The 26,105-nt window shown below is 36.3% G+C and overlaps 1 protein-coding gene across 1 annotated transcript; it reads left to right on the forward strand.

Annotated features, from left to right (window-relative positions):
- LOC136804572 (WD repeat-containing protein 7-like) lies at positions 1-26,059 on the forward strand. Its single transcript, XM_067061170.1, has 30 exons — positions 1-217; positions 476-585; positions 804-882; positions 1,311-1,406; positions 1,623-1,707; positions 2,373-2,446; positions 2,994-3,110; positions 3,479-3,589; positions 3,996-4,030; positions 4,291-4,387; positions 4,822-4,904; positions 5,370-5,452; positions 6,091-6,153; positions 6,522-6,598; positions 7,167-7,320; positions 7,686-7,906; positions 8,641-8,836; positions 10,446-10,621; positions 11,047-11,182; positions 16,330-16,668; positions 17,301-17,455; positions 18,112-18,277; positions 18,634-18,818; positions 19,657-19,819; positions 20,483-20,665; positions 21,059-21,420; positions 21,853-22,065; positions 23,705-23,787; positions 23,971-24,175; positions 25,470-26,059. Exons 1-30 carry the CDS (start codon positions 47-49, stop codon positions 25,641-25,643), a joined length of 4,392 nt encoding a protein of 1,463 aa, XP_066917271.1. The 5' UTR covers positions 1-46; the 3' UTR covers positions 25,644-26,059.
- Positions 26,060-26,105: the final 46 nt, after the last annotated feature.

A 26,105-nucleotide genomic window follows, 5' to 3' on the forward strand; every position in this document is an offset into this window, starting at 1 on the left:
TGGTATTATACTAAATAGTGAAATTGAAAATGATATAATTTTCCAAATGAGTAATTCAACAAGTATTGTACCACTGGTTTTGTGGGGTCGCAAACAACCAGCTCACACTGTGTCATGCATAGCATGCACATATGATCAAAAGACCATTATTACTGGGACAGTACAAGGCCAACTTGGAATATGGGATTTATGCCACACAGAAGGTTCTGGTTTAAAGGTAGGAAATTTTGAGAGATTTTTAATCAAGTTGATGAAGATTTCAAAACTTTAGTCAGTAGAAGTTTCTCTGATGTTTGGAAAATTGCGAAAACTTTCAAAAATTGAATTTTAGGGAAAGATAATTAAATAAAATTGACTTAAAACCTTTAATACAGTTATTATGTAGTTTCGCTTTGATTTTTTGAAAATAACTTAGTAGTATTTAAATAAATCTTACATATACTGCTGTTAAGTCAAACACCTTTATGCTTTTCAGATTGTTCCACGAAATTTACTGTTTGCTCACGGTGCTGAAGTCATTTCTATTGCATGTGCACCAGATGGAAACCTTGAACATCCAAACATTGTCAGTTTATCTTCCAATGGGTAAGTTTTAGTGTCTTTTAGATTGTGCAGGTATTAATTTCCTAAAGTAGGCTTATGATAGTTAGAACAACACTCAGTTATCAATTAAAATGAACACACTTTAAGATTTTACTCCCAAGTGAATGCTTTTTTTTCAAGGCAACTTGCTTCATTTCTTTTCAAGCACAAATATACAATAAAATGCACAAAATATGTTTATGTTCATTTTGTTTTTATAGGGAACTTTGTGTATGGGATATAGAAGATGGGCTATGTTTAACAATCAACCAAATACCTGGAAAACACACATCTATAACAGTAAGTGAAACATAAAAAGCAAAAAGATATGTAACCAAATCAAAAATAGGACATACCATGGACATACACATTTTAGTAGCGATAACGATATATCCACATTTTACGTGTCTTCTTTAGGTCTCTATAACAGTAAATACTTCAAGTTTCAAGTTTCTATAACACGTAGTAACAGTAAATACTCTATGGAGCCAGGAGATATATACCCACGGCAATTACCGTATATCTATCACAAGGATGGCTAATTTGTGAAAGAAAGCATACCTGTTGATTTATTAGAAACTCAAATATCTCTAAAATTTCATCATTATATCTAAATCACATAATTATGTATTGAGTTTTTTTCTTCAATACTTTGTATCATTGAAATTAGTCAATGTTTTTGATTGTATAAGCCTTTTTTAATTTTCCTATCTATTCTCAAATTTTAGTCAGTTCAGATATCCAAGGGCAATATCAAAGAGTGGAGACTCGTTTTACATGGAATGTATAATGATTTGTACGTGCTGGACTCCCTTACACTTCAGGTACTCTATCACTTCTAAGGTTCTTTAGACATTATATGAAAATCCAATCATGTTTTTATCTGGTAATGATTTTTTAACACCAATTTTAAAAATGAGTTTGTAAACTGATGCCATTGAGCATGGACAATTACAGCTTGCAATTGTGTTTCTTTTTATTGTATGGCAAGGCACCATTGAATTATACTCATTTATAAATATTTAATAATTACTTTTTAGGTGTTGTACTCATTGAAATCAAGAATGTCACCTAATTGGATGTCGACTGTTTGTGTTATTCGGCCAACAGGAACCAGAACTAAAGGTTTGGGTTTGAAAATATTGAATATAGCCTGAAAGTCACTTATATTTGCCAAAATTTGATTTCCTGAGCAATTTTAAGTACCTGAAAATCGGATCGGTCTTTTAAGGGTTGGTAAATGACCGGAAAAATTTACCAAAAGTCCAGTAATTTAGTAGCTACTTTGAAGTGCCCGGTCCAAGACCTTCTTCAATTGACTGGTTGATATCCTTTTATAATATGATGTAATTGTTACTAACAAACACTAACTAGCAGCACAGACTGGTCAAACAAACGACCATGAGCATCTATGAGCTGCCGTTCAAAGTAAGATTTTTTTTAAAGGTCTGAAAATTGACCGTTACTAGACCACTCATGATACCATACTAAGACCGGTCCGATTTTCAGGTACTTTAAATCGCTTGGTCAGTCACAATAGTCTAAATAGATAATAAAAACCTTATCAAATCCTGAAGTACCAAATAAGCCCCCTTTGAAATTCAAATCATGTATATGTTTTGAAAACATAGCAGTCCATCACGCTATTGTATTGGCGAGCATGATTTGTGTACCTCCTCTAACGAGAAATTTTTTTTTCAATTGACAAAAAATTACATACTAACGAGAAATTATTTTTCAATTGACAAAAAATACATATTGCATTATTTGAATTCAATTTGTTCCACTAGATGATGTTTTAATTGGTATCACTGTATCAAATTGTTTGAAAGTGTGGACCTTGAAAGCGTCATCTGAAAACAAGGTAGAAAAATAAGAGATCCTGAAATGTTAAAAAACTTTCAACTAGTGCAAAGGCATTTACAACTGTACAATTATGTTATAGTCTCTTGGAAATACTAGCCTGGAATTCAAGGGTTAAACATTAAAATTTAGATGTATATGTAAAAGGAATAAAGGCACCCAATACCTTCTTAGTTAGAAGAATATTTGTTATGATTCGCTCTACATCGTGTTGAACACTTTCTGGTCACCAAAGTGTAACCCTGAAAAATCAATTTTGGTTTGCTTTGTGATATTCCATAATATCATGTCTTATTAATTAGGTTATGATGGCAAACTTATCTTTTTATTATTATTTGACGGTGCTATATATTTTAGTGCCAACACGTACATATCTGCGTATTGACCTCAGTTTAATAGCTACTCAGTTTAATTATCTACTAACCTGAAAGCTGAAGTGAGATTCGAACTCACGGCTTACACCGCAACTGCTCTACCGACTGAGCCACCCAATCCACACTGGAAGCACCTATCCTTTAACTTGTCAAACTTTGTAAAAATTTTTCCAGGGTGAAACAGTTTATGAAGAAGAATCTAAAACGTTGGATTGTTTGAAAGCCAAATGTTTATGTGTAAACCCGTTCACTCAACGCACTGCTCTCATCATTAGCAGTAATACATGGCAGGTTAGTGAGTATGAAAAACAGTTTTTTTCCATATCAGATTTTGTTTTCCTTGTGGTCAAAATTTACAAACACTAGACTACCTAACATCTAATAACACAAAGTGAAAAATCTTTAGAGAATGATTATATAAGTTAGACACAGGGACATTCCAAGTTTAAGCCCTCCACATTCAGTTTTATAAGCTAAGCTTGCTTAGTTCACCCCCTGGTGAAATTCGAGAATACTGAGTCTACCTATAACTCTACCTTTTTTCCTAAAATCTGATTTCTTACAATTTTAAAAAGTTTCGAAAATGAATTCGTTCATTCATTTGCTCGTTCGTTTTTGCATTTATTTAGTCATTTTTTTATCATTCATTAATTTTTCAGCTTTTCAATGCCGGTGATTTCAGCTTCTTGGCAGCTCTTCCAGCACCTGATAAAGTTCCCTTGAAGAAAGGAGACTTTGTGGCTACCAATAGGGTCCTCATATGGAATAAGGTGACGACTGTTTATCACTTTGAAATTATATCGAATCCTTCAATTTTCATAGATTTAAAATTCATTTACTTCATAATTCCCTGCTTATTGGCTTATTGAGAGACCCCCCCAAGTTGTTTGCGTGATGACTTGATAGAGACTTTATTCTGGCGTGATTACGTGATTTGAAAATGTTTTCTTTGTGATTGCGTTATCGGAGGTCAAAGCGTGATCGTGATTTGAAAATTTTTTGAGCCGTGATGCGTGATTATCCAAGTTTTTTGCTGATTTACCAGGATTTACGTGATCGTGATTGAAGACAGAAAATTGCGTGATTGATATCGTGATCAAAGTGGGGCCTCTATTAAGGAAAAATAAAAGCGAGTGTTTAAAAGACTTAACTTTATGACATTGTTGTTCCTTGTAGGCTGGCAAAGCATACTTGTATAAACTACCATCAAGGTTTGTTCATTTTTCTTTTTTTCTAAAATTTGCAAGAGTACTATCAGTTGCGTTCCTTTACAGCCTCTTTTCCTTTTAAAATCCTTTCCCCATGAACATTTCTGTGATATATAGTTGAAAACATAGCCTCTTTTATGGTGTTTTTGATCGTGGTGGAAATTTGTATTAACAAATATTTTAAATAAATAAATAAATTTCTATAAAAATATCATCTCACACCTTGTTAAGAAGCGCTAATTTGATTTTTGGTTCGTTTCTAGATATCTTCTTGGTTCTGAACAAATCGATACTCATTTGTCGGAGAAGACAGCTCGAACACCTGCACTACTTTGTGAATTTTCTGGTTCTCCAGGACAGGTATATATAGATGACATTTAAATGATTATTTCTCAGTATTTTCAGTATTTTATTTAAATTCGTTTTCATCCAGTCTAAGCTTGCATGTAATGAGTTGAAACTTCAGCTTTTTAAAATCAATCTCTGTTCATGTTGATATTAAACCACGTCCTTCACGTAAAACTAACTGAGCCCAATGCGCTCTTCTCCAAATACATAAAATAATCGCGAACCTCGTTCTCAACGAATTGCTGCTATAATACTTCAACGTCGTCAGACATAATTAATGTTTGCACGCATTTGCGGTTTTTGTATCAAAATTAAAAACGGTTTTTTGGGAAAACGTGGGTAAATGCCATTTGAAATAATTATTTCATTTGAAGGTCGGCAATGCTGTTCATTTATCTCGAGAAGTGTGTATTGATAAAACATTCATTTTCTTTCTTTTCTTGCAGGACTGTACGGACTTCCCAATGTTCTTCTCGTATTGGAGGAGAGGACCGTATTATAAGCTCCTCATACAAGGACTTAACGGAGGGTAAGAAGACCATAATGTCATTAGTTGACAAAAGTTTGGTAAATTACTGCCATACGCAGGAGCATAGCCAAGAGGGGCGCAAAATTTGTGTAGGAGCACAGATTCAAGGCACGAGAAATATTAAAATTCGCAGTTTGAAAAGTTCGGTTTGCCGCCTCAAGTACATATTTATGCTAATCAATACACTGCACTTGTTAAAGAATTCGCCGGTCTAGAATCTAGAAATCGCCAGAGTTAATTTTTCATTCGCCAGCTTAACAAAAATAAAGTAAAATCCTTGCTCATACTCAAGCTGATAAGAATTTGAGTTTTAAATGACCTTGTATTTCCTTGTAAGTTTGGAGTAGGAGACTCTCAATGTGTCTGGGTCAATTTAATATGAAATTTAGCTTCTAATTTAAAGATAGCTATAAGACAAATAATACCATACCAAGTAAAACCTTTTTTAATTACTATTTCTTTTAGAGTACGAGTGTGGAAAGTACCTGACAGCGAATTGGAAGATCAACAGTTATCCAAACTACAAAGAATGGACAGTAAAACATCTGGTAAGCTAGTTTTGAATGTTCATAATATCCATGATATTCGTGACGTAATCTTATATACGTTAACGCCCGAAAAACATTGGACGTCTGCCATAAGTTTTGAATTAAATATACAGTGTTTCCGTATAAATGAAAACATCATTAATATCATCGTTTGCGAAGATCTAACTGTTCTGTTGATACTGATTGTTTGAATATTTCATTGGCCAATAACACAATAACATGGGTAAAAACGCCGTGTAATTTAATGGGATAAACTTTCGTGGGGATTAAATTTCGCGGATTTCGCGGATTTGGGTGTCATCCGCGAAAATCCGCGAAATTAAGTCCCGATGGAAATTTGGAAGGGCCTCATCCGCGAAACATTTCTAAACATAACTCAAAATATGTCAAACAAATACTATTTGAATGTTTACTGGCATCAAAGAAGCGCTAATAATGTGTATTTCAACAACCAAAATGAATGATTTGACAGTAAAAGTCGCAAAATCGTGAAAATATTGCCGCCCAATAGTGCCACCCGCGAAATTTAATCCCCGCGAAATTTTATCCCATTAAAGTAATTTGGTTAGAAATGGAGAAGAGTCTCTTTACATTTGCCAGGCTCGTTCTGATAATTCGCACTGTTTTCACATTTTCAGAAGTGACGATATCAGACGAAGGTGTTCGGAAGACTGTTCTACTTGAAGAGAGTTCTGGTCGTGGTAAGTAGGATAAAGTGGCGGTTCGAATCTCTTTGTGTTGCGAACGAATTCGATTTTCCATTTGAGTTCGAATGAGTGAAAATCAATTTTCTATAATTATACTATCTCGATAATTGTGATATTTTACAAAATGTAATGAATCAAATTTCCATTTTACACACTTTCTTTTTAAACGATTAAAAACTTACAAGAACAAATTGTAATACGAGGCCAAATTTAGGCTAAAACCTGAGAACAATTGCAGTTTTAGATTTCAGAACTAGCTAAGAAGTTGTGGAAAATAAGAATACTTGAACCTTGACTAAGATTAACTGGGTTGAATGAAAAAGCGTATAATCTTACTTCGCTTTTTCATTCTCTCATTTTAGTTGTTGAAGTGAACGCGAGCTGTTTATTGAAGGATGTATGGGAAGAGAGTCGACCTTCAGGGCTACTGGATTGTCTGGTATGTAATTGTTTTTTTTTCCTAGATAACTTTCCCTATTTAATTTGTACGCTTAGTTTCTTTTTTAAAACAAGAAATATAAGTTTTTGGTGGTCAGTTTGAAGCATCTTCTTTTACATCGATTGGAAATTTACCCCTGAGCATTGTGACTTTTAACCCCCCGGACAGCAGGTCTAACCCCCTGGACAAGCCTCTGGGCATTCAAAATTACCCTCAAACAGGGCGAAATTACCCCCAAACAGAGCAAATTTACCCCCCCCCCCCCCAGACAAGGATTTTTTCACTACCCCAGGACACTATATCCTCCACCCCTCCCCCATGTACGGACATTTTCTGGAAGAGCCCATTGGATGTCAAAGAAATCAAGAGATTGGAGTGACTTTTTGCAACTTCTTCACACAACAGGCAAAACGAAATTAAAGATAAAAGCTGTTCTACTTAAAGTTCATTCCCTGGAATTGTTTTTTCATCGCTCAAAAAAAGTTTAGCTCTCTAAGTTAAATGGGCACAGTCATGCCCTGCTGCCGTTGTTCAATGAACAAAACATTTAATAAATCTATTTTAATAGGGTGTAGAGGAGAATGCAATCGAAGTTACATATAGTCTGTATTTACCGTCTCATGGGAAAGTAGTATGCGGACGGTCTAACGGCAGTATCGTGATTATTGATTCTATAAGTGCAGTCATCAACGAGCTACTTCAAAGCAAAACGCAACATAAAGGTAAAATTATTGGGATTATTGTTTTGGGTGATGCATCCCTATGATGTCTGATTGCAATCAGTCATATAATGAGATGTCTCAGACCTACTTGTTGAAACCAGACTAATATAGATGTCCTCTGAAAGTCAAAGCTATCTTGCTATAGTTTCTAATCTACAGCTACCAATTTTACAGAGACCCCAATTCGATTTTCATTCTGTCATATTTGCATTTTTTAATTCTTAAAAGATTTCTTAAATATTCATTCATCCTATCTAGGATTTCTTTGTGTTAAAAATTACAACTGTGATGCTAAACTTGCAAGGAGAGTCTCTTAGGAAAAAAAGGATCTAATGAAAAGTTCTGACTACGCCTTTTTTTGGTAGAAATTCCACATCACCTCATCCTAACCGGTCACGTGGGTAGTATCACATGTCTTCTATACCCTCACGATGAGAATCCACGATATGATAAATCCTATCTCATATCTGGAGGTGTTGATTTCACTGTCCGCGCGTGGGACTTGTCGAGTAGAACGTTGTTACATACTTTCAATTGTCATGGTGGTGAAGTATTGAGGCTGTTCGTCACGCCCCCGCAATGCAATGTGAGTTAGTGATTTTCGTGACAAGAGAACCAGTAGTTGTTGTTTTTAAATAAGAGTGATATCGTTTGCTTACTTATCAATTTTAATTCACAAGCTTTTTCACATTGAATCGTCACGGATGTGGAGCAAGATAGGTCAGAAAGAGGAAAAGAAAAACATTTTTGGCTTATAATCAGCATAATATAACAATAGGTAGACGCCGTTCTGATATGAAATATGTGGCTGATATGAAACGGGAACACTTGTGTAAAAACGAAACCTTTAACCTTTTGAATGCATGAGCCGACTCCGATAAAGAATACATCATGTTATTTTTCTTTTGGTTGACATATAGTCAATAGTTACTAGTCCACACGATACACAACTTCAGGCTTTTAGGTCTTACTCTTGGTCTATAGGCACTGGTATAGGCGGCCACTAGTAACCCCACCGAGAATTGCTTATTAATAGGTTTAAACATAGTAAAAAACTTTCACAAAAGATGTTTATCAATAGAGATTTCAAATAAAAGAATGTTTAAAACACAGCTGATTGGCTTAAGTTTCGAAACTCTCTATTGTTTCATTAAAACCTCAGCGCGCATGCGATTTATCCGGAGAATTTCAATATTCAAAACAAGAGCAGTGCTCATATCCCGAACAATAGGAGTTTTACGCTCGAAACGGAGGAAGGTATGGCGTAGCCTAGTAGTTACGTGCATATAAATAGTTTATATTTTACCTGTCTCTTCCCAGCATCGTTTTCTTCAATGTATCTGTTCAGTGGGTCAAGACCACTCCGTCGCTGTGTGCGGATTACGTGAACGCAAAGTTCTCCTGTTAGCGAGCCGTCACACCTTTCCTGTGGAAACGATACGGTGGAGAGTGAAAGATGACTTTATGGTTGTCGGATGCTCCGATGGATCAGTGTATGTCTGGCAGATGGAAACGGGTATGTATCGGTTTATAAGAGAACTTATTTTGACGAATTCGGCGAATTTAGACAAAATTCGCCAAAATTAGTTCCAGCCAAAATTGAATATTTTGCTCACTCGCCAAAATTAAATTTTTGGTATTTTGCTTAAATAACTTCTTGAGTTCAAAAAGCTTTAGACTAGTAAACTAGTCGTTGAAAACAGACCCATATACAAAAAATTCAAGCTCCAAATAAAAAGAATCGAAGAGGTGAGGTTGCGTGTCTTTTCTGAATTTCAACGACTAGCTTCTTCCCTCAAAAAACGTTGTTTATTTTACAACCTTTTTTAGGTTTTTGAGAATCCATCCAACTTTTTTGAATATATAATATTTCATAGTAACATTAAACATGGGAACATATAAATAAATGAGCATTTCCAAAAACACAATAAACAGAAAGAAAAATAAATGCAATCCCGCACGGGTCAGACATACAGAAATCTGTATGTCTCTCCTTACGATTTTACGTGAAGAAAAAAAGGCGTTGGAAGTAGCTTCTAGTCGGTTATTTTCCTTTTCTCTCATGCGCGCTGAATATTTAATTAGTGTCTACATTATTTGATTGACAGTTTTATTATAAGTAATAACCGACTAGTTTACTAGTCTAAAAAAGCTTCAAATAAGGCAAAATAGAACGCATTTTCTCTGTCATTCGCTAAAATTAGTTCCCCCAAAATTAAAAAAATTCATCAATCGTAAAAATAAGTTCTCGCCAAAACTAAAAAATTTCAGGATTTTTGCCGCTCGTCAAAATAAGTTTCGCCAAGATAAGTTCCCTTAAGGTAGATCTTGAAGAAACTGGGTCCCCTTTCTTAAGGAGGGGGCGAAACCCTACGGGAGACCGAATAAAAGAGGTAGATTTTCATAAAGAAAGGGAGGGTGATCTTTTAGAAATGGATAATAGAAATGAAATCTATTCAGTTTTTCCAGGGCTAAAAACAAGTGGAAACCTTGGGAATTAGCATTTTTTAAGGTTGAGGATGATTCGAATTCATAGCATCAGCCCCCCCCCCTTATTTTTTTGGGGGGGGCTAAGAAATATTTTGGCCTTTAAAGAGCCTGGGGGCTAAAATTACCAAAATATTTGGGGGGACCTAGATTGTTGGGGGGGACCTAGATGATCTGACTGTGACTCTGGGGGCTGTTCAGCTAATTTCAAAAGATCTCTTATCTTACTATTAAATCAAATATAAAAAGCAAAAGATTTGTAAAGATAAATATTAATACAAGTAAAATTGAGTTTTTATTTATCAGTACTGTACTCGCATATATTTTTTATTGACTTCTCTACAGGGGCGAGAGAACAAAAATGTTTTTGTTTTTTCCCCAAGTGTTCAAGGGGACCTAGCACAAGGCGATTTTTTGGGGGGAGCTAAATTATTGGGGGGACCTTACTTTGTTGGGGGGACCTAGAAATCTGGCTGAAGCTATGGAATTCTTTTCCCTGTCTTTGATGGGCTTTCGTCTTAGCGAGGTACAAAAGAAGACTTTTCCGTCTGAAAATCCATCAAGAAGAACTTGGAGAAAATCTGCTAATTTTATTACCGGTCCAAAATAAAAACTGCTTTTTACATTTTTTTCATCAGGCCATCTTGATCGTTGTGTTGCTGGTACTGTTGGCATGGAGATCTTGGAATCGTGTAACGGTGAAACGTCCGCCCCTTCACCGGCTCTGCGTGAATTTCAACGGAAATTTCGGTTGAATCAACATTTGACGAACATGGCGAGTAACTTACCCATCGACATCACTAAAACACCACAGGTATTTTTTATATTTACCAAATCTGTTTTAGAACTCTGATTTTTTTGTTCAATAGTTGACATTCTAAAAGTTCTGTTAACGTATGTAAAATTGCAAGTCGTTCAAATCTAAGAGATTCAAATAAAACAAAAATCAAAGTTTTGTCTGTAGTATTATCATTGGGCTCTTCCAGAAAGAATCTGAATATTGAGGGTGGAGGATATAACATTTTTTGGAAATTTACCCCCGGATGTCACTCCTAATCAGAGCAAGTCTGCCCCGATAACAAGGCAAATTTTGCAGATTTTTACTACCCCCCCCCCCCCCCCCGGGACAAAATATCCAATATATACCCTCAACCACCCATGTACAAATATTTTCTGGAAGAGCTAATCTTCCCATTAAACTTATTGTTGTAAATTGATTTTATGTTTCATTTACTTCAGGTAGTGAAGCGTATGAAAAGTCATGTCACCGCCCAAGTTTCCGCCATCCACCAACACGTGCAAGGGGCGTTAAATAAAGGTCATTCGTCAGGGCAACAGAATAGCAATTCTTCTTCGCAAACACAACAACATTCAGGTATAAAACTTCCCTTATTCTAAAAAACAAAGTTTTTCATGTAGATTATTGCCATTATATGTGAGACATCTTTTATGGTTCAACCTCAAGTTTTTTTGCTACAAAAGGCCATTGTACCAGCTCTATCGCACCGCTTTTACCAATGCATTAGCGAGTTTATGTATTGGAGGATATCGAGGGCGAAGGTAAGTAAAGTCGTAGACGTAGCAAACTAGTCTGTTAATTAATCATGTGAGAGGGTGGGAACATAAAGGTGGTGGGCGTTTGCTAGAATAGGAGCTGCGTAGGAGAGCGAGCAAAAGTTGGTGAGAGGCTGCTGATTAACAGACTAGAACATTCTGCCACGGCTTCATTTTTGGAGGTTGTGAGAACGGAGGAGTGCTTTCCTAAAATTTGGAGGGAGAAAAGCCGACAGACCACTTTGTTTTGAATTTTGGGTAGTGGAGGAGCCACTTTTCAAGTTTTGAAACTTTTACATCTTAGTTGTTTTTGTTATTGATACATTCTTAGAAGGTAAGTATTTGCAATCTAGCTTCAGTTTTCTACAATCATCAAAAGTGTACAAGGATTATTCAGTTTCCCTATGCAGGTTGGTGGTATATGTTGTGTTTTTGGGGGCTTTTTACTAGCCTCTTTCATTCAAGGTATAGAAATACTTTGGTTCCACCTAAATACTTTTTGCTTTTTTATTCTAGTACTTACAGACTACTGTTAAGGAACTTGATTAGTTTAAAGAAACTCCAAAGATTCTCCCTCTCGTCACTCTCAATGTCATTACTGCCAGGCTGCTTTCTGGAGTCACTGCTACAAAAAATAACCTGTCCTGACTGTCAGAATGTAACGTACAAGTTGAACAATAAACTATTGCAAGAACTCTTGAAACAAAACATCTAACAATGACTATAATGTCAACATGTCAATTAATGAGATCAAAAACGTGCGAGTTGTAAAAATAATTATATACCTCTATTACTCTGAATCCGTTGCTCGTGTTTAACGTTAACAATTCGGACAATTTTGTATAAAAGCAATTATTGTTATTTGGTGGTTCAATTGGTTCAGTGTATCAAATTTCTCAGTTTGGTTGACACTTTGGTATCTTCGTTGCGTCACAGCGAAAGGTTTGTTTTTATTTTAGTTTGTATCTTTGAAACCATCAAGTGAATGGTTGCTGGAAGATGTTTCAAGAAAAACTACTGGAACTAAGGGCCAAATTTGTCCCACTTTCAGCAACGAAACGAGTCCATGGGAAAAGAGGAAGATTTGCAATAAATCAGCAAATCCAACAATATCTTAAAGAAAAGCGGTGTCTCCATCGAAAGTGGATACGATCGATCGGTACAAGTAGAGAGGAACTGTCTAGAGTTGAGTATGTGATTGCACGGAACGAAGCTAACAGAAAGATAACACAGGTAAAAAGGGAACTTGAAAAACGGATATGTGGGCAAGCAAAGAGGAGTCCAAAAATATTTTGGAGACATGTTCGTAACTCCATGAAAACAAAATCTGGGATCTCGCCTCTCCTGCGCAACCCAAAGGATAAATCTTCTCTTCACTATACGAACGAAGACAAAGCTGATATACTACAGGATCAGTTCTGTAGTGTATTCACGAACGAGCCCGATGATAGTCTTCCGGAGTTTCAATCACGTACCGATTCTAAAGTAGAGTTTAATCTCACTTTGAAAATTGTCAAAAAAGAACTTAAAGGTCTCAACCCAAATAAGTCAATTGGTCCGGACGAAATTCATCCAATTATGTTGAAGGAGCTAGCGGACTACATAGCTGTCCCGCTCTATACAATCATGACTAAATCATTTGATGAAAGTACTCTGCCAGACGGATGGAAGGTTGCACATGTGTCACCAATATATAAAAAAGGGAGCAAAAATCTAGCTGAAAATTATAGACCAGTCAGTCTTACATCCATCTCTTGCAGACTGATGGAAAGAGCGCTATACGTATACGAAGGCCTTTGACACCGTACCACACCGCAGACTGCTGAAAAAGCTGAATGCTTATGGAGTCAGAGGATCGGAGCTCAACTGGATACAGTCCTTTCTCATTGACCGTTATCAATATGTAAAGGTAAACGGAACATTGTCGAGAAGATGTAAAGTTATGAGTGGAGTTCCACAAGGAAGTGTACTTGGTCCACTACTTTTTGTTTTGTACATCAATGATTTACCAGAGGCTACGAAAGCAGAAATGTTCCTGTTTGCTGACGATACAAAACTGGTGGAAGAAATAAACAACGCCGAAGATGCGCTCAGGCTACAGGAAGACATTGATGCCATGGAAAAATGGTCAAAGGACTGGCTTTTAGAATTTCATCCGAACAAGTGTCATGTTTTAACACTGGGTAAATTTTGGAACATCAAATATGCCCATCCCTATACCATAGCAGGATCTGTTCTATAACATGTTGACCAAGAAAAAGATCTAGGAGTGATAATCGATAGTGACCTGACCTTTGAAGCCCATATATTCAGTAAAATCAAGAAAGCTAACTCTATCGTTGGCCTGATTAGCAGGAGCTTCGAATTTCTCTCACCAGATATGTTTCGAACGCTTTTCATTGCATTTGTCAGACCCCATTTGGAATATGCACATGTAGTATGGTCTCCAAGGCTAATGAAACATATCAATGCAATCGAGGGCGTCCAACGAAGAGCTATAAGGCTAGTTAGTTGCTATAGAAACTACTCATACGGAGATCGGCTACGACTTGAAGCACCATCCTTACAAGTCTTCAAAGAGCGTTTTCTTGTTTTCTTGCCACACTAATCTTACAATTTGCTTTGCTGGTGAGCAGTTTTAACCTTTTTGTTTCGAATCTTACAATTTAATATAATAATGTAGATTAAAATTACCTATTCGAGAAATTTTTGTTGTCAAACTGAGAATTCTGAATTTTCACTGTAATATAAATTCTGACAAATTTTCATCTACGTACAACTATAATTTTGGGGAAATCCCACTTGTTCGACAGTATACTTGTTCGACGTTACATTTGTTGGACCAGTTGTTTGACAATTATTAGTTCGACACCCATTTGCTCGACTGCATGGTTGTTCGACACTCTTTTCTCGAACAACTATATAGATTGTCGTACAAGTGGATTGTCAATCAACTGGGTTGTCGATCATTTTGGCACCCATTTGTTCCACAACCCACTTGTTCGACATCCAATTTAATAATAATAATAATAAAAGTTTACAATCTAAGAATACTTGACAAGAATTTATTGAACAAGTGAGCTGTGGAAAAAATGGGTTGTTGAACATGTGACATATATATATATAATTATATCACCCATTTTTCTGTAAATTGTAAGTATGTGTACTATAAAATCAACTTCACACTTGAAAATTTATGGCTAAATTTTTTTAGAGTTTTCTTGCCACACTAATCTGGCAATTTAAAAATATGTAAATGTTTAAAGTTATAATACAGTACATTTGAGAAATTTTTGTTGCCAAACTGAGAATTCTTAATATTCTCCATAAATTCTGCTAAATTTCCCACTACGTAAGCATATAAGTTTTGAAAAAAATACTAGAATTGAGTAAAACATAATCATTTTTAAATGTTGTAAGAAGACTTTTAATATTTCATAATTTGAAAGAAAATATTTTTTGGAGAAATTTGTCAGTGCTGCTTTACCATAACTTTATTTCTACTCAAAACTGTGTAATTTTATCATAGGGATATACACGCTTCTTTTTTTTATAAGAATGGTGTAAATCCATTTCATTATGGATATTCTTAACTTTTTGGGGAAAATCATCCTAAAATATTCTTACAGTACATTCTTAGGGTAGGATCCTAATTCATACTAGATTTAACATTTTGTACATACGTCTCAAGCATAAAATGGCACTTTTGTAAAAGGAGTGAGCCGTACTTGAGGATAATTTATAATTTATAATTGAAAATGCTCTTAAAATGGCATTCTTAGCTTCAGTAGCCAAATTCTATGATGGTGATATTCTTAGGATATTCTTAGTTTTTTGGCCATTTTCATCATGGACATTCTTATAAAGTGTATTCTTATATAAAAAAAAACGTGTAGATACGGTACGTATTCAACTCAAAACAAAGGGATAACCAGGTAGATATTCACAAAAGTTTTTAGCACTTTCAATACGTACGACATTGTGTCAGTGTCGTGTAGTAGTCTCTGGTAGTCCAACAACCATATATTTTTGATAAAGAACCTTTGACCTCCTGGAAAATTAAAAAGTCTTATAAATAATTGTTAGCTACTTTACCTGGGTTATCCCTTTGATTACCACATGTAAACCTAGGGAAAAGAAAGCTGAAATGAAAAAACAACTCACAGTCCATAGTGTTTGCAATCTGAATACTCCATTCCTAAAATTGAATGAGTTATGAATAGGAAAAGATAACAAGTCAACAAGTTCTGATAACTGATGTTACAAGATTTTCCATCTTCTCTTGCCTCTCAAATCAAAACAAAAAACAACCAAAAATGAGCCAAAGAATATAAGATGTTTCTTGTTTCAAATAAGAAACAAGAAACAAAACATCTTTTCAAATAAAAATTTCCACTAGAAGTCAGCCATTTCTCTTCTCAAAAATCAAAACAACACGATCTGCGACTTTGACGGAAGTTTTCATTTCTCATTTCACGAATTTCTCAAAGTCCATTCATTTTTACAACGCCGAAATCTGGTGTTGTAAGATTGGGGCTTCAGCTTAGCCGTTTTTTCCTTCCTGGGGTTTCGCTTCAGTCGGGCTTTCAGCCCTTGCCGCCGACAAATTTTCATACTACGCTTACCTAACTCCTACGCTCACTTTTCCCACGTGATACCGTTCCAGCCCGACTGGCGTGCCAGTCTAGTGAAGTCGACGTAAAACAAAGTCGATAGTTGATGTACGGCTCGCTTACTCGCTTAAACAGACGACGGTATTTTCGTGTTTTTACTGTCGTCGAGGAAAGTGGACGGCGATTTTGGCTACAAGTCAACTTTGCTTTATATCGTCTCCTTCGATTTATCCTCCGATTCATAAACTCGGTATAGCTTCATGTCGCTGTCGGTTACAGTAAATTGTTTTGTTTAATTTTATTTTTTGCATATTGGAATAATGATTTATATTGGTCTCTCCCTATATCACAACAGGTTCTGAAAGTAAATCGTACTCATTACCTCCGTTCCGTGTTTGTTCATTGCGGACGAGTCGGGAAGAACCGGAAATCCATGTTCTTCTTCTCGACCCGGAAGCTCTTATCAAACTATTATTAAACGAAGAAGCGCGCTTCATTGCTATGATTGACGCGCCGAATAATCCGAAAAGACAACCCGTCACGTCAACACAAAGTGGAGACGCTTCTACGAACAAAGGAACGAGCGGGAAACCGACAAATTCAAAGATATACGAAATTGCACAGTTGTTGTTGTCTTGTTTACATAGTTGGGGACTGGACCCGAATTTAGACGAGTTGTGCAAATCAAAACTAGGTACGAGTTTTATTGATTTTGTTGATTCATTTTATTATACAGTAGAGTCTTTTTAACTCGAACCTCTATAACTTGAATGTCTCCTTAACTCGAATGTCTTCTTAACCCGAATGTCTCATTAACCCGAATGTCTCCTTTACTCGAATGTCTCCTTTACTCGAATAAGTTGTATGGCTCTGCAGTCAACAATACCTTATAAAGCTTACTCCATAAGTCGAAATCTCCTTAATTTGGACAAATTTGCGTTCCCTTTGCGCGTAAGAGTTTTCATGAAAAGTTCCCGTTTGTGATTAGGCCTTTCTGTATTTTGTATACCAATTAAATTGTATTTTTATCATCAAATTAAAAAAAAAGTGAAAGTCTGAAGCTATGAAGCATTATAAATGAACTCGAGGGGTAAAAAATGGTTTTCTCAAGATATGAAACTTGAATTCATGATATTCATAACGTAATGCTTTCTACGGAAATACCTCGGTTTTAGCCAGTAGTGGCAAATTCAAAATCAGACAAAAAAGGTGTATAAAATTACTGGAAAAACCGGGGGCTTTCCGTAGAAAACATTACGTCATGAATATCGTGAATAATTCTCACCAGGGCAAGATTCAGTATTTTATTCTCTTTCAACTTTTCAGGTATGTTGAAACCACAAAAGACGCTTTCATTTGGTTTGTTAACCAGAGGGCGGTTATCGCTCACCTTCCCTGGCTGGAGGGTGGAAAATACGCCCAATACGGAAGAAGGGAGCGAAACTGCAGAAAAAGGACAAAGCGAAACAGAAAGAATAGATGTATGTATACACTGACTTTAGATCAAATTCAAGGAGTCAATTTCGTCATTTTGTCCATGTTTTATTTTCACATTGAGAAAGGCTCTTTCGTCTTATACGGGTTTCCATCTCAGCAGAGGATTGTTAAGAGATATAAAAAACAGCTTGAAAACAATATCATATAGTGATCAACCTACTTCACGTGACGAGCCTCCTTTTCTTTAGCTTCTCTTTAGATTTTCTAACGACCGAATCAAAGTCGAAACAAAAGCGTTATCAATAGAAATGTTCAGAATAGGCTACGTCATATCTTCCTACGTTTCGAGCGTAAAACTCCAACTAAGTAAGCCTATTGCGTAAAGACTACGTTCAGAATACGTAATACGTAATAAGAGTAGTTTTTTGTTCTTCCTTTTCATCTCATGGGTCTCGGCCAAGCTTAAGAAATGGTATTTCCGTATAAAACCTCAAGAAATTTGTAGAATCGTTATGAAAATGAAAACGAACAAGAGAATGCGACTTCACTTCAGTGTTTTGTGTGTAATACTGATTAAGTCGTTTTTGCCTCCATTTGATGCACAAATATCTGTCAGATTGTCAGCTCCCAGCTCCCAGCTATCAGCTATCCTCAGCAAAGAACAAGGGTGTTGATAATTGCCTCTCTTTTACATTTCAAGGTACCACAAACTCCAAGAACATCCACCGACGATGATAGTTCATCGAAAGCCTACTTCAACACTCACTGGCAACTCTCTTCTTCTCTAACAACTCAACATTTGATCAGCATTGTCGCTGTTTGTAACACCCTCATGTCCATGAACTATGCTAGACTGAATAAACAAGGTATTTTCCTGTTTAAAGCTCACCTATTCTTACTATAAAAGACTGGGTCAGTCTCTTCGCATGTTAATCTATTTGTATCCTTTATTTAAAGTGATAATCATATTACGCTTATACTTTCCAATTTTTCGACTGCCATCACTCCCACAGATTTTAAATTTGATTTTGAAATTACGAAATTGTGTCTTGTTGCTTCGAATTTCTGTTCTTTTTTTAAACAAACCACAAAAACAAATAACTTGGAAGTTGTTCTTAGGATCATAGAAGGCATCTTTAGGCCTAATATGAAAATAGTCCCTTTAAAACATTTTGAGAGACTTGTCATGGGTGAGGAAAGCTTTTTCTCTTTTTTCAAACAGAGTTAACACAATCTCAATCGCTAACAACGTCAGCAAGGAGCATGATCAATTCAGAGATTAAAGCTGGCTGGAGTTTACTGGCAACTCTTCATTGTTGTATGCTACCAGACTCAATGCAAGGAATGTCTTATCGACCACCCCTGTTGCACATTCTGGCCAGACGATGGCAAGACAGATGTTTAGAGGTACAACTTTAATCATAATATTTTAGCGCTTTTTAAAAAAAGCACTGGCTGAAGACTCTGAAATACCTTCTTCTGTCTATAGAGCTGTTGATTTCTATTGCGGCAGAAGATAATCCTCCTGCTTTGTTGGCCCTAACTAACACCAGGGTTGATTCCTGGAAGCTTGTTCTCTGAAGACGGTGAAAAACCCTCCCCCGTCTACAGAACTGTTGGTTTCTATTGCGGTAGTAGATGATCGCAATCCTCAAGCTTTGTTGACAGGGGGTGGGCTGATTCCTGGAAGCTTGGCCTCTGAAGACTGTGAAAAACCCTCCCCCGTCTACAGAGCTGTTGGATTCTATTGCGGTAGTAGATAATTGCAATCCTCAAGCTTTGTTGACAGGGGGTGGGCTGATTCCTGGAAGCTTGGCCTCGAACCGAGAACTTCTGGTGTTAGTGTGCTGGCACAATGTTCCATACAAAACCAGGATTGTTCCTAGGCTTAAAATTTGCGTCGCTGATGGACGCCAGAGAATATTATCTACCGCTATCAATAAGGATAAAAAACTGGGAGCGATGTTTGCTCCTATGCCAGTTTCTATTCTTTGCATCAGCATTACAACAGAATTTGGTGAAAATAGAGGAAAAATGGTTTAACTAACTTAAGGTTAATTGTTCATCAAATAAAAGTTTTTATTAACTTAAAAACCATAGTGTTTCTTTCTGAAATGATGAAATCTTAAAAATTAATCACCTGACTTTCCTTGGCAAAGAATATAGGACTAAGAAATAAGAGATATACAATCTATTTTATTTTGTATCTTTAATATATCATTATTTTATCTCTCTTATTGTATAGATTCGGGAAGCGGCACAGGCCATACTACTAGGGGAGTTACGACGCATCGGCCCCATCGGCCGCAAACAACTCATCGACGCCTGGTCGCCACACTTACCTCAAGATATGGATAGTGCAGACCTGGGATTTGAAGATCTAGAACAATATATCAATAACGAGGACGGTGGGTATTTTAATCGGATTAAATTTCGCGAGCGAAAAAAATCGCGAAATTTTCTGGATTTAATTTCGCGAGTCAGGGTTTCGAAAAATTCGCGAATAAGCTTGAAAACAGCTGAAAAATAGCCATTTTTGCCATTTTTGCAAACGGAGACTTTGGACTGGTTTCTCCGCCGAGTCTGGCCGAGTTGAAATTTTAAAAACTTTTTGGTGGATTCAATTTTGCAAGTCAGGAATCTCACTCGTTTTCGCGAATTTTTATTTCGCGAAAATGGAAACAATTCGCGAAATTTAATCTCGCGAAAGTTATTCCGATTAAAGTATTTTTTTAAGTCTCGTATGATCCAGAGATCAATTTTAGTTGACCGATATTTGTAATCGATTCTTACAACCCTTCTCACAGACCTGTTGTGATGCACACCGGCTGTAAAATCCTACCGGGTCTGTAAGAAGGGGTTGTATTTTTAGAAACTGAATTCTTAAGCTTTCCCCAGCAAAAGAGTTGATGAAACGCTTTTGAAAGAATTTTGATGACAGAATTTTGTTGAATTAATCAGCTATTCAGACATCTTTGCTTGTTACATATAAGAAACTCAAATTAGGCTTTGCTCGATCTTTTTATAACATTGTTTCTTAAAAAAAGTGTATTTCTTTTTTTGTTTTCCAGAAAAAACTGTCTTTATAACGGCTGAAGAGGACCGCACTGATATTGCCATGGTGATGATGACAACACGCAAAATGGTAGCCAGTGACGCTCGTCTCCGCCATGCCACTGCCATCATAATGTTAGGTGTCATCGGGGCGGAATTTCAAAAAGAAATAGATCCCATCAACTCGTCCAAAAGTCAAAGTAAGTGAACTATGTATTGTGTTAATCGATACTGGAGCTGCTTGAAAATCTGCTATCAGTTGACAAAAATTCAGTTCTTTACCTATCCGAACCAGTGTTTTGTTGAGTTTTGTCGAGATAATCGTGCTAATCGCACTTGTTGAGGGAAGAACGAGGCCTCAAACAAAATATAGATGATAAAATTTAACATTATAGTCGACTCTCTCTAATTCGATCTTTAAGGAACCAAAAATGTCATTCAAATTAGAGAAAAATTCGAATTGCAGAGAGTAATTTTTAAAACCATTTTCCAGTTGAGGGGACCAATATTATAGCTCGAATTACAGAAAGACTCAATTAATAGAGATTCGAATTAGAGAGAGTTTACTGTATTATTCATCTCGTCTCATCTAGGTTCCGATTGTGTTATGGACGTCACAGTTGTGCGGAACACGGCGCTCGCTCTCACCTCGCTCTTACAAAACCAACGTCAACAAGATGCTTCTAAATCCGCATCACCATTCAGCGCCATCCGTCGGGCGGCTATTGATCTGATGGGGCGTGGGTTCGCCCTGTGGGAGCCTCACATCGACGTATCTCAAGTATTGATTGGATTGTTTGAACTCTGCGCCGATATCGAACAACAGATACGTACTGATCGCGGTCGCTCGATCTCGCTAACGGCCGCTAAAGATTTGTTGAGGTCATCAAAACATTCGTTGTCACTCATAGCAACGGCACGACCGTCAGCTTGTATCACTACATTAGCGAAAGAGGTACTACTACTTTACACCAATTCTTTTGAATTATACCCGGCTCAATTTGGAACCTTAGTGGACCGAACATTCGAGATACCTTAAGGGAACTAATTTTCACGTTGCGAGTGTATGAAATTGGCCTTTTTGTGGAACTAATTTTCGCGGTTGACACCCACTTTTTGTCGAAATTCAATTCAATTTCTCAGGAGTTTTTGAGAATTTATAATAAAAATTGCATTCCGCGAAAATCAGTTACCGCGAAAATCAGTTACCGTGAAAATTAGCTGCCGCGAAAATTAGTTACTGCGAAATTTAGTTACCGCGAAATTAGTTACCGCGAAAATTAAGGTAGTTGTAATTAAGTAGTGTTACATAGTTTGTGAAACCAAAATCAAGTAATTTTTGCTCTCAGCTACTTAAGCGCTATCTTTTTTCTTTTTTTTCTCTCAGGTGGCACGTCATGTCGCTTCATCTTCGTCAATGTCGTTCACACAACCGTCACCTGCCGCTATAGCCGTCTATTCGCACGTTCGTCATCAACCTTCATCGTCTACCGAAGTTCAAACCACTAATACTCTTCATAACGCCAGGTCTGAGATCTTAAGAATTATGGAGCTAATGGTTGATAAAAGTCAGCATCAAGTGGTCGATTTTATTGTAGAGGTAAGTTATTCTTTAAAGTCATTTCTTTTCTCGTTTCAGCAACACTCTTTTTCGATTCTTCACTCCTTGTTTTATTGTTTGCCGGTTCGAATGCTTTCGATGTTATGTTTTTCTATTTGTAATTTATGTTAGCTCATAAAAACGTTCCAACTTATTATATGTAAGCTTAGATCCCTAAAACATCCCCTTCTCACAGACCCATTGAGACCCCTTCCCGCTGGAAAAATTGGCCAAAATTTCGTCTCGAATGGAAAGTAATATTGATAATTTTTGTCCCCACTGAAAATAATCAAATCAACAAATCTTCTGCAAAATATTGTGATATTTTTACCATCTCCATTGACTTTTTGGACCTACCCCGGTGGAGGTCCTATAAATTAACCTGTGTTCGTTCGTCCGTCCGTTCGTCCGTTCGTTCGTTCGTCTGTTACCAACTTTTCTCAGGATTGAATCATAGGAATCTTTTGATTTTTGGTATAAAGGTGCAAAATGGTCGTGGCCAAAATGTGACGGAGCCCGATTTTGGAAAAAAAATTTTTTTGGGCCAAAAAACGGCTAAAAAACGGGTTTTTTGGACTTTGTGAAAAATTGGATCATTAATTTTTTCTGATTTTTTGTACGAAAGTAGGGTACCATCATAGGTAAGATGGCTCAAGCAGATTTTTGCAAAAAAATTTTGTTGGCTCCAAAAACGCATGTTTATCTATAAGAATCACTATTAATAAGCATACATCAATGTTCTTAGTCTAATTACTCAAATTTTTTATGAGGTAGATGTTTTTTTTGCTCATGAGGGCTTACTTTTAGAGAGTATGTGTGTTTAGACATGAAATTTTGGTTGCTTAGCGTGTTTTTATAGAAAAACTGGCCAAATTCGATATTTTTTTATAAGCACACTATCAATTACTTAGGTATTAGCTTTTCTCGAGATTGGCTCTTTCATTCTTTATGATTTTTTGCACAAAGATGCATAACTTTAAACCCTCGAATGTGACGGAGTTCGATTTTTGAAAAAAAATGTTTTTGGGCAAATTTGGCCCAAAAAACGGCTAAAAAAAGGGTTTTTTGGACTTTGTGAAATATTGGATCATTGTTTTTTTCTGATTTTTTACATGAAAGTAGGTAAAAGATGGCTCAAGCAGATTTTTGTGAAAAAAGAATTTTTCAGCTCAAAAAACGCATCTTTATTTATAAGAATCACTATTAATAAGCATACATCAATGTTATTAGCCAAATTACTCAATTTTTTAATGAGATAGATGTTTTTTTTTTGCTCACGAAGTCTTGAATATGAAAGATTACTTCAAGAGCATGAAATTTTGGATTCTAAACGTTTTTTTTATAAGAAACAAACGACTAATTTTGATAGATCGTCACTATTTGTGTTCTGAATGATTGTTTAACGTAGATATCAATTATATTTGTTAAATCCATAACCAGGTAGGTCCATAAAAGTATCACTTGTCTGACTTTAACTCAATGGAATTGAAACCCCAAGCCATACAAAGGATTTGGGAATATCAATCCCCATTGAGTTTAAGTCCGTTATTTTTACTCCTATTTGGCTGAAAAAAATCCCACCGGGCCTGTGAGAAAGGGTGTCATAACATGAACTATAAATAACTTTATTATTGTACAGGTTGTGGACATCATTGTGCATATGTTAGATTTCAAGCAACTGAAGGACCGTGGAATCACTGAAGCTTTCCCCTCTATTTTCAAGTACGTAATTCTCTTAAACCTTTCAAGCACCCAACTTTCTTGAAAAAAAGTGAAAATTCCCAATTTTTTTTTTTGAAATCCTAAATTTCATTTTGCCTTATTTAACAAATTAGCCGACAAGTTAGCTTGGCCTGACAAATGGGAGGCACGACAACCTAAACTATCTTTTGGTTTTACTAACAGGTTTCCAATGGTTTCTTATTGTTCCACAACTCGCCGTCTTGCCGTTGGTTCACGCGTGGGACACATTGCGCTTTACGAATTACGTTCGTCACGTTGTCAACTTATTCCCGCTCACGAAAACGCAATTACGGCGCTCGCTTTCTCACCCGAAGGAAAAGTGCTCGCTTCTTTTTCCGCTAAAGACAAGAAGATAAGTTTTTATCAGGTAAGGGACATATTTCAATTCCTTTTAATTTCATTTTTCATTCGCCGCAAATACTCAAATACTCTCTAATTTAATTTTTGATTGCGAAATAAGATTTTCCTCTTGTTATCTAGTATTCAAGATATGCAACACAGTAATGTCCTCGACATCACACCATAGATCCAACAGCTGATTAGTTATAAGTAACGTAAAGTCAGTCAATACGTCACTTGCAGCCAATCAGTAGTTGGGTCCGTGATCTAATATTAGAAGACACATGGTGTCAGCCCCCCCCCAGAAATCTGAAGGGCACCTAGGCCAGGTTAGTAGAGGGGGCTAATGCCTTGCAATTCTTTGGGGTTACCTATTCATTAAGGGTACCTAGCTGTCTTGATGGAGGCTCTGGGGGCTGGTTATATTTTCCAAATCGAATATTTCAAAATATTTCAAATTATTGAATTTTTGTACTAAACCACCCCAAAAATCATTAAGATTTTACGAATGACAAAAGAACAAAAAGTGTCAATTCAAAAAAAATTTTTTTGGCCGAATGGGGGTACCTAACTCAAAGCAATTTCTCAAGGGGACCTAAATTGCTGGGGGCACCATGCTCAATGGGGGGCACCTGAAAAGTGGGCTGAAACCATGAGACATTGCAATACAGCAATGTCCTCGACATCACACCATAGACATATTGTCCTCCAGGGTTTGTTCCCCCCACCAAATTCTTGATTTTTTAAAATCTCCCCCCTCTTTTTTTCCCCCTATGACTTTTCAGTTTTTTAGTTTCCCCCCTCTTTTTTGCTTTCCCCCCAGAAAATTCTGAAAAGATCAGTTCCCCCCATATACCCGTATAAATTTCTCAAATTTCAACCTGACACAAACGTAAAATTTTGCTGCAAAAGGAATACTAGACAAAATAGAACGAAAATTGGTTAATTTTTCAATCATGATCTAATCACATGATATCATGTGGACTGGCCTTTGTTGCTGAGATAAAATTGAAGTGATTTCACACTTCCCCCCACCAAATTTGCCAACTATCGATGTTTCCCCCCTCTTTTTTCCCCCCTTTACTATTCAAATTTTCATTTTCCCCCCTCACCCATTCAAAATTGGAAAATTGGTTCTTCATAAAGGGGGGGGGGAGGACACTATGATTAGACCCAACAGCTGATTGGTTGTAAGTGACGTAAAGTCAGTAAATACGCCACTTGCAGCCATCAGTAGTTGGGTCCGTGATCTAATATTAGAAGACATTGCAATGATGCATATCATGAATAGCCTAATAAAATTTCATAATCGTCTCTTTCAGACAAGTTCAAGTTTGCTTGGAATGTTGAGTTCAACCGTACGCTGTATACAATCGTATTCGACTTTAATTTCGGACGACCCTAACGTCGGTAAAAGTGTCCGAATTTTATGGACTGCTAAGAAACATGTTATACTGTTGCTTGGCGACGGAAGTCAACACAAATACCAAATATGACGTCGGTTTTTATTCCTTTTTGAATTATTTTTTCTGGATAGTGATATTTTCATCATTTATAGGGGTGGGAATGTGTTAAATTTAGATTCTTTGAATTATTTTCAGTAAATTTTACGGTTGCCTCTTGTATTGACTGTGGGTTATTTTTGAAAACCCGCTAGTTTTAAGAAGATTGAAAAATATTAGTTTGTTGGCCGTCGGTAGATATTGGGAGCAACTAGTTTTGAAGGCATGACCATTGAAAAAAACTTCCAGAAATTAAATCTTTAGATTTTTTTTATGATAAATGAATATTTTTTACATTTTTTGTTTGTTTTTGTCACTTTGTATATATTTAGTAACTTAAAATATTATTATAGTACAATTATACTATCAAATTTATTTCAAAAATCAAAATATATCACTTTAAAGATTGGAAAAATTAATGTATATTCTCATTTTGTATGGACACTTTATCCTTCA

This window comes from Clytia hemisphaerica, unplaced genomic scaffold (assembly GCF_902728285.1).
Source record: "Clytia hemisphaerica strain Z4C2 unplaced genomic scaffold, Clytia hemisphaerica genome assembly, whole genome shotgun sequence".
Lineage (NCBI taxonomy): Eukaryota > Metazoa > Cnidaria > Hydrozoa > Leptothecata > Clytiidae > Clytia > Clytia hemisphaerica.

Excerpts from the sequence above, each read along its gene's own strand:
- LOC136804572 (XM_067061170.1), top strand. The coding sequence starts at position 47 with ATGAGTAATTCAACAAGTATTGTACCACTGGTTTTGTGGGGTCGCAAA. Across the intron at positions 4,388-4,821 it reads TTTCTGGTTCTCCAGGACAG|GACTGTACGGACTTCCCAAT; the intron begins GTATATATAGAT and ends CTTTTCTTGCAG. Across the intron at positions 11,183-16,329 it reads GCAAACACAACAACATTCAG|GTTCTGAAAGTAAATCGTAC; the intron begins GTATAAAACTTC and ends ATATCACAACAG.